The sequence below is a fragment of the Oryzias latipes genome, chromosome 12, assembly GCF_002234675.1.
Source record: "Oryzias latipes chromosome 12, ASM223467v1".
NCBI classification, from domain to species: Eukaryota; Metazoa; Chordata; class Actinopteri; order Beloniformes; family Adrianichthyidae; genus Oryzias; species Oryzias latipes.
This window is the reverse complement of record NC_019870.2, coordinates 9075763-9087545: the sequence shown is the minus strand read 5'-3', so window position 1 is coordinate 9087545 and position 11783 is coordinate 9075763. Positions and strand designations below refer to the sequence as shown.

The following is an 11783-nucleotide window of genomic DNA, read 5'->3' as shown; positions in this document are numbered from 1 at the left end:
TATAAATCTCTGGCTGAGATGCTCCACAAACAGTAAAGTAAATTCATTTTTTGTTTGTCATTGCTGACATACTACCTACTAATACACTATGTGACATATGTCTTTTATTTTGAAAGAAAGTCATAAACCTCTGTCAAACTGTATAAACTATTTTTTATTTTGGAGGTAAAAAAACTATTTTCTTTCTGTGTTTATATTTTTATTTATGCCACAAAACATGTATATTGATCAAAATAGCAACAATAACATAAATACAAATGAATGTTTTATTTTTCTTAAGGTTAAAGTCAGATTTTGTGGCTCCAATATGGTTGTGGTCAGTGAGAGATCGACTCGAACGGCTCTCTAAGTGGTGAAGGTTGCAGACCGCTGTTCTAGGTTCATCAGGATGCTCTACTTTTTAGAAAGTGTGCAAAAATGTGTTTTTTTCATATAACGTCTATAAAGTCCCAATCCGATCATCATTTGATCTATTATCAAAGTATTCCCAGTGGTCTTTCAATTATAATTATGCAGCTTTTAGCCAAAATTAAAAAAAAAAAACTGTCTTGTTTTTATGAGTTTCTGCAGAGTAGGTCAACATTGTTAGAAATTCGTCTCTTATGTCGGCGCGCGGTAAGCCTGCCCCAACTCCCTATCATCCATTTGTTTACACGTTCTCCCGTTAGCTTAGAGCCCCTATCCAAATGTACAGATCTGAGTCAGATGTCAGCTCAGACGAGAGAAAAAAAAACGAAATGTATGTTGTTGGGTCTTTAAGAGATGTTTTTTCTCCATATGGAAGCAGCAGTATGAAAGCCTCGGGGCCAGAACACCCCGACAATGATGCATTGTGAATGTCTCATCATGCAGAGACTGCAGAGCTGCAGCTGCTACTAAAGTCCCCGTTTTACAGCAAATTTGACTAATTTAAATGTGTAAAAACATGGTCTAGGGTGAAAGATTTTGGTTTTTCTCGGTTACATAGAAACGTGGACGAAGACATCTTACCTCACCGTGAGGGAAACCCTGTGACAAATCCCAGAGAGAAGAGGAGACGAGGACGTGAAAGACATGCTCACTGAACCAGACTGAATCAGCACAACAGGTTGTCAAGGAATCTCATTACAAGTCTGAAGCCCTCCGGCCAAAACAAACCAAGTCCCCCTCACCACCACATTCCCACATGCTGCCCCCCCCCCCCCTTGCTGCTTTCTGCTTCACATCACCTCTTCAAAACCACTGGCTGCTTCTGTCATAGGTGGATAATGTTGCTATGGCGCTCTGACCAATAGAATGGCATCTGCAGTAGCGTACGGACACACACACACTTGTCCATTTATACTACCTTGTGGGGTCCCCCAACTGGCAGGATTGTGCTAGAATTGGAAAACAGGAAAATCTTGTTTTTATTTTTTGTGGGGACCTAAAAATAGTTTTTCTTTGTAAGGCAGAGTCTGAGCATTAAGACCTAGGCAAGGCTGGCATTGTGTGACTGAAGAGATGGGATGAAAGCGATCATAGTTTTGTGAAGAATACAGATTATTGACTGTAGACATGTTCATAGAAGCTACAATCGGCGGGCCAAGCTCCCTGCTCTGCTTCATTCTGATGCATCCACTTGCAGACAAATAGATTCATGTACGTCTTTGTTTTCCTCGCCTGAGTTGGCATCTGGCCTCAAAACTGTATGGCTGGATAGCTCTGTTAATGCTCACCGTTTTTGCTGCACTGCTAATGTTAGCTTGGGGGTGTGGGGGCTGTAAGGTAGCAGAAGAGGGCTGATGGAAAGTCAGTGTGGGCTTACTCCATGACAGCAGTCCCGCCCACAACAAGGTGAATTTGTAATGAACTACTACTGGTGTTCTGCAGAAACTATGTCCTTGAAACCCTAACCCACATTATTGAAAGACACAGACAGACTTAAATCGCCATGAATAAAGCTTTAACTGTATGACTATTTGAGCTTTATTTGAATAATGTCTAACATTCATTTCTGTTTTCCAATGTTTAATCATAGGAGTGTTCATCTCCAAGCTTTGAGGGATCAGCGTGTTTACATAGCAGTTAGTCTGTAAAGTTCCTCGTTTCTATGGTAACAAGCTTTTAAAATGAATCAATAAATCTGACTTCCACTGCCAGCATTTTGACTAACTTTATGCAAAATTTATTTAATTTCCTCAATAGATACATAAAAAGTAGATGTCAGAATAAGTCAGAAAGTGGAAAATCAATGACATTATCTATGTGTGTATATATATATATATATATATATATATATATATATATGTTAGTTTTTAGCACAAACTAATATGTTTTCTCTTGAATAAAAAAAACTGCAGATAAACATGTCTTTAAAATATTATTTATTGAAGATTAAATTTGAACTTTGAAACATTTGTGGCAAAACTGGAGCTTTTACTTTACTGCAACCATTTCTGGTAAAATGATGACCTCTAGTGGCCGTTAACAGCCATGACAATATGATTTCAGTTTATCACAATCTGCAATCACCAAATATTTTACTTTAAACTTCCTAGATACTCAGGTCTTCATTTGTTGCTTTTTAAAGGAAATCCTGAGTTTTTTTTCAGGCAAAAAAGTCAAAAGACAAAAGCCTTGAACTGAGAAACTTTATTATTTTCGATCAAAACCAAGCACAGCTTTAAAACAACACTATAATAACATCCACTCGTTGTCTCAAAGTGTGAGAAAAAAAATGAATTCAAGCACTTCTGGTTTTTCATGCTCTGATCTCACGTTAGTCTTACTACTTTGGTCACGACTGCACATTCACCTTTTTCAGCGTTTACCATCACTGGGACAAAAGTGAGAGCTTGTCGCGCCAAAATCGACACAAACATAAAGAAATTAACTTCATGTTTATGATGCATTCAGAAATTTGTGGTCAACAGTGTTTTAGATGTTAGCATGCAGCTGCTGCGCTGCAGTGCGGCACCGGGTCCTCCAGCAGGGGGCAGGACTCCGGTGAGATCAGCCCGGGTAAGGAGAAGGATGGGAACAAGCTTTTATATGGAAGAGGGGGTTGGAAGAGGGACATATTTTGGTAAGGGGGGGCTGATTTCGAGGCTTTGTGATCATTTCTGCTTGGGTTTCGCTTCGAGCGGTAGGCCAATGTCCTTCCCTCGCAGCTTCATACCTGAGAACGAGATAGGCGGGACTTTGTAACTGCGACACTGAACACGCCGATGAATTTGTGACCACCGAGTTCTTACCGATCACTCGCTCGATTTTACCCATGACCTGGTTGTTTGGTATTGCTTTGCCACTCTCATAGTCTGCGATGATTTGAGGTTTCTCGTTTACTTTCTGTGGGAAACACATTTGTTTAGACCAGTGTGATTGTGGGAAAAATCTTTGCACAGAAATGAGCATTTCTAGCTATTCAGATCAAAAATAATATTAATAACCCCATTGCTTCTGATTTTGTTTCTCTTCGTGTATCCACTCCTCCTGGACTATTTTAACTCCTTTTAAAGCTACAGTTGTCCCTAAATTATGTTCTAAAAATAATCTGCGAAAGGTGACATAGGCCAAGTCAGCTTTTTTTTTAATTATTATTATTTTATAGATGTCCCAGACAGACATGAACCTTTTCTCACTTTTCTCTGTTGCTTAAAATCGAAATCTCAAACTTTCAAAGAAAACAAGTCCTTTATTATAGAATGTAAAGAAAATTTGGATCGCGATAGAAGATCTATGTAGATTTGGCAAACTGAATGCATTCTGTACAGGAGACAGAGTCTGAGGAGGTCAACAAATTCAACAGCCAATCAGGATGCAGATGACTAAGAAAGGATGCAGGAAAACACAGAAAAACATCAACAAGACCACGAAAGACAATCCGCAATTCAGTGAATGACTGCTGTACAATGTTTGCAGAAATGAGCATTTCTACCTATTCAAACCAAAAATAATCTTGATAACTTTTTCCCACTTTTAACATACTTACATACTTCTGAAGCTTCAGTGTTCTCTCGTTTTTTGCGGCATTTGTGTACTTAAAATAACCCGATGTAGGTGAAATCTGTGATGTACTCATCCTTATTTTTCATAATTATCATAGATGTTTTACGGCTGTAAAACCCCACAAGAAACACGTTTCTCAGGCAAACATCAAGATTTTCCCACTTTTCTCTCATTTAAACTCTCAAGCCTTTTAAAAAAAAAAAAAGTCCAATATTATAGAATGAAACCAAAGATCTGATCGCGGTAGAAGATTTGGCAAACTGAATCTGTACAGGAGACATGACACGAAGGAAACTGATCGACAAGGTCTGCAGCCAATCAGGGATGCAGAACGCAAAAACATAAATTAAGAAGAAAAAGCAAACTGTAATAATAAAAAGAAAAATCTGCGCAAAAGTGAGACTGCATTACAACGAGGGACCTATGTGTTTGTAACGGAAGAACCAGGCTGTATTCGTCATGTAAACATCAGGAGGTGTGTGTACTCACAGTGGCGAGGTCTTTCTGGGTCAGACCTTTGGCCTGCCGGCCCTGCTGGATGACCTTCCCCACTTCCAGCGGGACGCGCTCGTGGTGGAGCTCCTCCGTCTCCCTGTCCAGTTTGGCCGTGTTTTTCGTCACGAGGTGTTGCTTGTTCTGCCCCGCAGCCCCTGGAGTTCAGCATGAGGAGTGTTGCATTAGAGGGTTTGGCACAAAGATGAAGCGTTGATCACAACCATTTATGCTGCATTTGTCCCGAGTTTCTAAAACAGGTGTCTTTAACCCCGTTCCTCCTGAGCTACTGCAGCTAAACCTGCTTCAGTAATTCTAGGTCAGGCGTGTTCAGGCCATCAGAAACTGGGATCTCTTGGATGACCGGTAATACTGAAGCATGGTTAACTGCTAAACAAGCACGCCAGTAGCTCAAGAGGAACAAGGGTGAAGGCACCTGTTCTAAAAGGACTTCCATGAACAGATGAGTCGGTTACTTAGGAAACGCAAAGATTTGAGACATTTACATTTCTTGGTCGTCTCGACTTCCTCCCCACGTCTCTGAGCAGCACTGATAGCCTGGAGAGAAAGACACGCGCACATCAGGTTTCAGCACAAAATAAACATGTTCATTAAATTGCATCGCGTCATCTGGCTCACTATTTCACATCAGGAGTTAATAAGTAGCCTTAATATTTGTTCTGAGAGTGTTGATGTAGATAAAAACAAAACAAACACGTGACACAGTGTGTCTTATTTTAAAATGAAGTCAGATGAGTCTGTCAAAAATTATAAACTATTTTCTACTTAGAAAAAAATATTTGTTTGCGATTATGTAAGAAAAAGACAAACGTTTGAATTTTTCACAATAGCAACAATATAAATGCTAGATGAGTGCTCTTATTTTGAAATATGTAATTACGACTGCCAACAAAAACAACAGTTAATCACAACACGTCTGAACTCATTTTTAAAATATGGTTGGAACCAGATTTAAACTGCTTCTGACATACTTTTGTAGGATTATATTTTATTTAAGTAATAGAAAAATAAATACACACTCGAGGTTCGACGGATCGAGCTGTTAGCTAGCTGACATATAGCAAAGCCACATGGAGAGACGTAAAGAATTACCCCATCTGACCATACGAACGCCTCATATTCCTGTTTATGTCATCGGCCTACCCCAACTAGTGTAATCTCAATAGATAAGAACCACTTCCTGAAAGAAATAAGCGATTAAAACCAATTTAAATAATCATAAGCAGTTTTTGGTGCAAAACCACAAAGCTAAACTCTTGTTTGATCCAAAACAGCTCGCAAAGGTGGCTCCGTATGGCTTCAATAAGCAGCAGCGGTCTCCTCGGGTATCTATAGAGAACTTTGAACGGGTGAGACACAAAAACAAACCTCCATACTTAACTAACCTGCTTGGATTTGGCCTGGGCAGCAGTGGGGCCCTTCTTCCTCAGAACAGTTACTGTGTCCCAGTCGCTTTCTGCCATCTTTTCCGGAGCACGCGAATAAAATGTCGATGAAAAAAAACGAATAAAAGTCGAGCGAAGAGTCAGAGATTGGACGTAGAGACACCTTAGCGGGCAACTCCTTCCAGAATTATCACCAACGTTCTGCCAAAACTTTATTTAAAAACAAGATATTAACAGTAGCGAAGCAGTCTCGGTGCTGCCTAGTGGTTGAGTTGAAGCACTACATGTGAGATACGATGCCAGTGCCAACTTCATCCTGAAGCTTATTTGGATGATTGACGTTTTATAAACAAGATATAGTGGTAATTTAAAATAAATAAAACCAATTGTTTATCGAACGATCCTCCAACGTGGAAAAACCATACCCACAGCAACCTGGAACATCCTCCTCATACTGGCCACACACTGTCTTTAACCTGTCTTAATTTAAAGTCCTTTTTACTTTTTCATGTAAATTAAATTTAAATGAACAACCACTATGAACAACAGAAGTAAGGCAAATAAACCTTTTTTATAGTAGTGTCTACAAAACAGTTTAAATAAGTAAAAGTGATGAAGCTTGGTAGGGTAAACAATTTTTATTTATTTATCTTAATGAACATGTAGACAGTGATGGAAAAGGCATATCTTTTCTGAAAATGAAAGGACAACTTAACATTGAAGTTCTTTGGTCCAATGTCGGTTTTTCAAATTAATAAATTCCAGCTGGGAATTTTGTTAGGTCACTGGGAAGAATGGCTGAAAGACAAATAGGTTAGTTTCCCAAGGAACAGTGTTCCTTTTTTTTTTAATTGAAATATAATCATTACAAAACTCTCGCAGACACAACCACACAATGATGCAGGGCACAACTCTTCACAAAAAAAAGAAAAAGAAACACAAAAACGTATGCATATATGAAAATCTATAAATATTTCAGCATAAATTAAATTTCAAGGCAATCAACAATCTGGACCCTAGATTAGTAACCATTCTGTAGCTGATTTACAAATATCATCAATAAAAGGAATTAATAATAATAATAATACATTTTATTTAGAATGTGCTTTACATTTTGGGTAAAATCTCAAAGCGCTAATACATTTCAATGAAGATAAATACAGTCTGACTTCATTTTTTAAAACACAGGAAATTCGGCCAATCTTTTTTTCACTTTTTTTTTTTAATGAATATGATATTTTCCCAAAATCAGGAGGATGTTCATTAATTTTGTTGTCTCTTTTGCCAGGGAACAGTGTTCCTATAGCAATAAGGTGAAGGTCATGCAGCTTACCATCTTTGATATTCCCATGTCAGGGCTGGAAGGGGAGGACGGGGAAAAACTGCTCTATAAAAGGAAACAAAACCAGAGGGCAAAACCTGAAAATGAACATATTTATAGAAGAAAAAAAACTAGGAAGAGGAAAAATACAAAAGCTGTAATATGTTTTTTTTCTTTAAATAAATATAGCATGATGGCAGGTAGATAGTTAATCAGATATTTAAACGAATAAAATGTGAAAATTTGAAGAAGAAGAAAAAACTTCAACTTTAAAAATCAAGTTCAAGCAGCAGTTAAACTTATTTGTATTAGGGATGATAAAGTTTGGAAGGTTTCTTATGCACAGAGTATGGTGAGGGAAATTTGCGTCCAATTTAAGTTGTTCAGAATTACTATAGGCCATTTTGGCATCAATGATTAGCACAAGAAAATAAAAACAAACAAATTATCCACAATGCTCAGTCTCACACATTCAGCAACTGAATCTAATAACAAGAACAAGAACCGACATAGAAGTTCTGATTAGTTGCTAGCAATGCATTACATTAGCTTGCTGTTGAGGAAAAATTAAACAACTTTTTAAAAAGTCGAACAGGAAAAATCTCCACAAACCGGATGGCTAAAGTTAATAAATCAACAAACAGGTCCGATTTCTTTGTCCGTGAATTACTTGAAGGATAACGCAAACCACGGCAAACACTAATCTGAACAAAACATAAAAACGGAAGTAGAAGTTTGACCCGGAAGTTTATATTTGTTCAGCGCGCTGCAACTGGATGACATCCGACCGGAAACAGGGTATTACAAAACGTGTGATACATTTGTAAAAGTTGCAGCGTTCATTTTATTAACAGTATCCAGTCAACGGTTTATTCTCATTTTTTAAGAGTTATCCAGGTAATACATATCTATAGATGTATAGATTTAGTTTTTAAAGACAAAACCTACATAATTAGCTAGGCAGGTTACCTCACAAATCCACGATTCTTACAATAATTATTCTTACTTACAGCATTACACAAAAGAGGAAGCGTGCAAGTTAAGATCTCAGTTTGTTTAATATCGAATTCTTCCAAAATACAAAAAAAAAAAATCTATATTAAAATCGCAAATGCTGTTTATCCATGCAAGCAACTTCTACGTCTACACTTTGGTTTTCAATAAAATATTTTTCTTTTTGTGATATCAATATAGAAACACTTAACCATTTGTTTAAATGTATATATGTTAATAGTTTTTGGGAGTTTTTTTTGTTGTTGGTGCTGTTCAAAGTTTCCTTTTCCTATTCTTATTGAATTACAAAAACACAGTATTATCTGGAGTGGTTTCTGGTGATAAATTATTTGGTTTGGCATTTAATACCTTATTAACATCTGGGACATTTTTCATTCACAAGAGCAGATTCTTAAAAATCAAAGCGTAATTTTATACATTTCATAAAGAGATATGTTTATATTTTAAATCACTGAAGTTTATTAAAAAAAAATGCAAGAAAACTGTCCACTTTCATTCAGGATAGCATGCTATATTACAATCCCTAGTATTATGTTATGTCATAAAAGGCTAAAATTCTAATTTCATTTTATTTATTTATTTTTTTTCATCTTTATTTCTTTCTACTGTATTCATGTGGATATGTATGTGATCTTTTGAAGTTCTTATAAAAAAAAAAGTAATCAATGATTCTAAAATATGACGCTATATTTAAAAAGAAATAAACTTTTAACAATGGCATTGTTGCAAGTAAAAAAACTACTTTTACCCTGCTTTTTAAAGAAAAAACAAGTGATCATTACTGTAAAAACTGTTTAATTTCTGAAAACAGTAAAAATGAGACACTAATGATGACAGGGTTCCAGTGCCAAGCTTTTTTTTTTTTTTTTTGGTCTGCATTATTTTGAATATTTGATGACTGGGACTGAGGTAGCGTCTTCACCAGTTACAGGACACTTCTGAGGCAGCATCGCTGTTACGTCGAGTGTAAATGGGGGACCAACCAAACTCAGACAGGGCATCGTCTCTGTGGTGGGGCCGTCCCCAGTGGGAGCCGCGTCTAGAACCCGGTCTTGCTGACCAAGTGCGAGGTTTAGGATTCATCTGAATAAGTAGAAATAAACATTTATATGCATGATTAAAATCAAATTCTAAAGTTTCAGCATATTTACTGAATTTGTTAAGGTAACATTTTAAAAATGTTGATTTTGTTTAGTTTAAAATATCAGTTAAGTTGGAAATTTGTTTTTCGTAACTAATCATACCTTAAATAAAATATGCTAAATGTATACATTCTTAAATTAATCACATTGACTTCTATTTCATATCAAATTTGAAACTAGAATGGAATCGATTCAGTGTTTTGGCAGATACCCAGCATTACCATTTACAGTCCAATATTGATTCCTAACCTGAACAAATACAGTCGTGTTCACATGAAGAGTCTCCGCTCGCTCTGACAGGTGATTCAGCCAGTCTAGGTGATCACTGACGGCTTGTGATAGGTCACTGGTGGTCTGTAATAACAAATAGAGACGTAAAAACAAGGAATAGGGTTCAGATAAAATATGTTTCCCTGCACAAGAATTCTTACTAAAGTACCCCTGACATGTTGTCCTTCAGTTCAATGGCAGTGAGACGAAGGTGCTCCAGTTTGTCGATCTGCTCCTTCAATCGGTCATCAAGCTCCTGCATCATCATCAGGCCTTCATTTGTCTTCACAGCAGACTTGGGCATCTTTGCTCACGAGCAGAGTCCTAGTAAAGACAACACAACCGAACCAGAGCAGGTGAAAAAAACAGGTCATCAAAAAAATGCATTTTTGATACTTGTCTTTATTAAACAATAATATGTTTTCAATCTTAATGCTAATGAATAGTAACTGAGTGAGTAGTACTGGTTTTGGATAGTAGATCTAGCCAGGTAAAAGCAACACCTAAGCTTTACTGAGAGGACCCGAGCTTGGGTGGGAAATCACCCGCGGACGGGTGAGAGGGGCGTTTTTTTATTTATTTTATATGTTTAAAATTAATAAGTTACACAAATAAATGTAACTCGTTAAAAAATAACTTGATTTACTTACTTCTAAAAATAAAAGTTAAAATGAGGGACTCTTAGTTTGAAAGCAGCTCCTACACATGGAAGCTGTGATTTTCAGAATAGATGTGCGCGGCCAAAAAAACTTCAGGCCAGGGAGGGAGAAACTATTTTTTCTTAAGAGGAGCCTGACGTGGCCATAGTTTTTTATGCATTTGGATCATTAAGAACTGATTAAAAAAACACGCAGGTCAAGCTTAGTTCTTAAGAACAAAAAATTACAATTCTGAATAGATGCAGTTAACAAGCAGCGACGAGAAAACATTCCCGGAAGGAACACATTCCAATCCATCCTGTAAACACAACTAGAGTGGTGGGATTTAAAAAAAAAGTAGTAAATGAAGAAAAATGGACCTGTTTTACCTGAAGAAAGACTCGATGTTTGGGCAGAAATCACTTTTCGATCCTACTAACCGTGAAACGTCTCCGATTTTCCGAGAAAGGTTTCTTCGGGCGGACTCGGCTCGGCTTCGTTTGGCAGAAAATTTGCAGGACGGCGCCTGTGACGTCATTGCGTCGCGATTTCACAGGCGCGTTGAAAGAAACTTTTTAAAGAAGATTCCAATATTGAAGATTCCAATGTTGATCATAAAGGGAAAAAATGTTAATATAGAAATCAGAAACCTGCTTTTGTACAATTTTACAATGATTTTCTTTCATATATTAACCCCATAAGTGACTTAAACAAAAATACATTAAAAACGGTCAATATATGTACACCATATGTATGGTGTGTTTGCAATACTCTGTTAAAGTGGGTTTGTAATCTTCATTATTTTATTTTCTTGCTAAATATTTTTCTTTAATTAAAAAAAAAAGATAAATTGTTTTCAGCCACAGTTTTAGCAAAAAAGAAAATTCTGTGGATTTGTCTAACAAATATCAAAACTCTAAATTAAAAATACTTTAACAACATTTTTTGTCTTTTTAGCCATATAAAGTTTCATATTTACTTTCTTCATTTGTTTTATTCAAATGTTCCATCTCCAGCTGTTTGTGTTCTTCAGGTTCAATTTCACAGAATGCTATGGTACAATGAAAATTCACTAACAGTTTTTAAGATTTTGCCTTGAAAAAGGTCAAATAATACACATTTTAACAATCCACCTTTGATTTACTTTTAGAATGTTTCAAGCTCTATCACACTTTTATTTTTTTTTACCTGAATAAAACATTTAAATTTTTCAACATAAAAAGCTTATGTAAAACAAAAATGCTCACAAAAACATGAGCTACACAGTAATATGACCGTTTCAATCAGGGAATATTGATTGATTGCCTTATGGAGGACTTTCAGATCATTAAAAACAAAAATGTAAAAAGCGGTTTCCTGCCTGAATAAAGAAAATGCTTTAAAGGAAACATTATCCATGGATTTCATAAACTGATGAGTCTTATAAATCAATTTGACTAATCTGTATAAACCGAGCAGTTTACCAGCTCTGCTTTCTCAAAAATGCTGTAGTGTGATTAAATTACCAGGTAGAATGTAAAGTGAACAAAAC

At 36.5% G+C, this 11783-nt stretch overlaps 2 protein-coding genes and 1 long non-coding RNA gene across 4 annotated transcripts in view; all 3 read right to left on the bottom strand.

Annotated features, from left to right (window-relative positions):
• Positions 1–2108, bottom strand: part of LOC105355213 — a 52435-nt gene extending 50327 nt beyond the window's left edge. The window contains exon 1 of the long non-coding RNA XR_909687.3: positions 991–2108. This is a non-coding gene — a long non-coding RNA (uncharacterized LOC105355213). The remainder of the gene's footprint in view (positions 1–990) is intronic.
• A 489-nt stretch (positions 2109–2597) lies between these two features.
• Positions 2598–6115, bottom strand: edf1 (endothelial differentiation related factor 1). Its single transcript, XM_004074580.3, has 5 exons — positions 5868–6115; positions 4968–5019; positions 4459–4619; positions 3216–3309; positions 2598–3139 (listed from the first exon to the last, which is right to left on the bottom strand). The coding sequence occupies exons 1-5, from the start codon at positions 5943–5945 to the stop codon at positions 3078–3080; spliced, it is 447 nt and encodes a 148-aa protein (XP_004074628.1). The 5' UTR covers positions 5946–6115; the 3' UTR covers positions 2598–3077.
• A 376-nt stretch (positions 6116–6491) lies between these two features.
• LOC105355212 lies at positions 6492–10800 on the bottom strand. 2 transcript variants are annotated; one of them, XM_023960727.1, is made up of 4 exons: positions 10693–10800; positions 9784–9938; positions 9594–9698; positions 6492–9285 (listed from the first exon to the last, which is right to left on the bottom strand). In XM_023960727.1, exons 2-4 carry the CDS (start codon positions 9916–9918, stop codon positions 9121–9123), a joined length of 405 nt encoding a protein of 134 aa, XP_023816495.1. In that variant the 5' UTR covers positions 9919–9938; positions 10693–10800; the 3' UTR covers positions 6492–9120. The 2 variants fall into 2 exon arrangements, with proteins under 2 accessions (XP_023816495.1, XP_011479894.1); XM_011481592.3 differs by having other exon boundaries at positions 10642–10789.
• Positions 10801–11783: the final 983 nt, after the last annotated feature.

Bases quoted from the DNA above. Each gene is read 5' to 3' on its own strand.
- edf1 (XM_004074580.3), bottom strand. From the start codon at position 5,945: ATGGCAGAAAGCGACTGGGACACAGTAACTGTTCTGAGGAAGAAGGGC. The intron at 4,620-4,967 runs GTAAATGTCTCA...GCTGAACTCCAG, and splicing joins AGTCGAGACGACCAAGAAAT to GGGCTGCGGGGCAGAACAAG. The intron at 3,140-3,215 runs GTAAGAACTCGG...TCTCGTTCTCAG, and splicing joins TAAAATCGAGCGAGTGATCG to GTATGAAGCTGCGAGGGAAG.
- LOC105355212 (XM_023960727.1), bottom strand. From the start codon at position 9,918: ATGCCCAAGTCTGCTGTGAAGACAAATGAAGGCCTGATGATGATGCAG. The intron at 9,699-9,783 runs GTACTTTAGTAA...TTGTTATTACAG, and splicing joins TGAAGGACAACATGTCAGGG to ACCACCAGTGACCTATCACA. The intron at 9,286-9,593 runs GTTAGGAATCAA...CTACTTATTCAG, and splicing joins ACACGACTGTATTTGTTCAG to ATGAATCCTAAACCTCGCAC.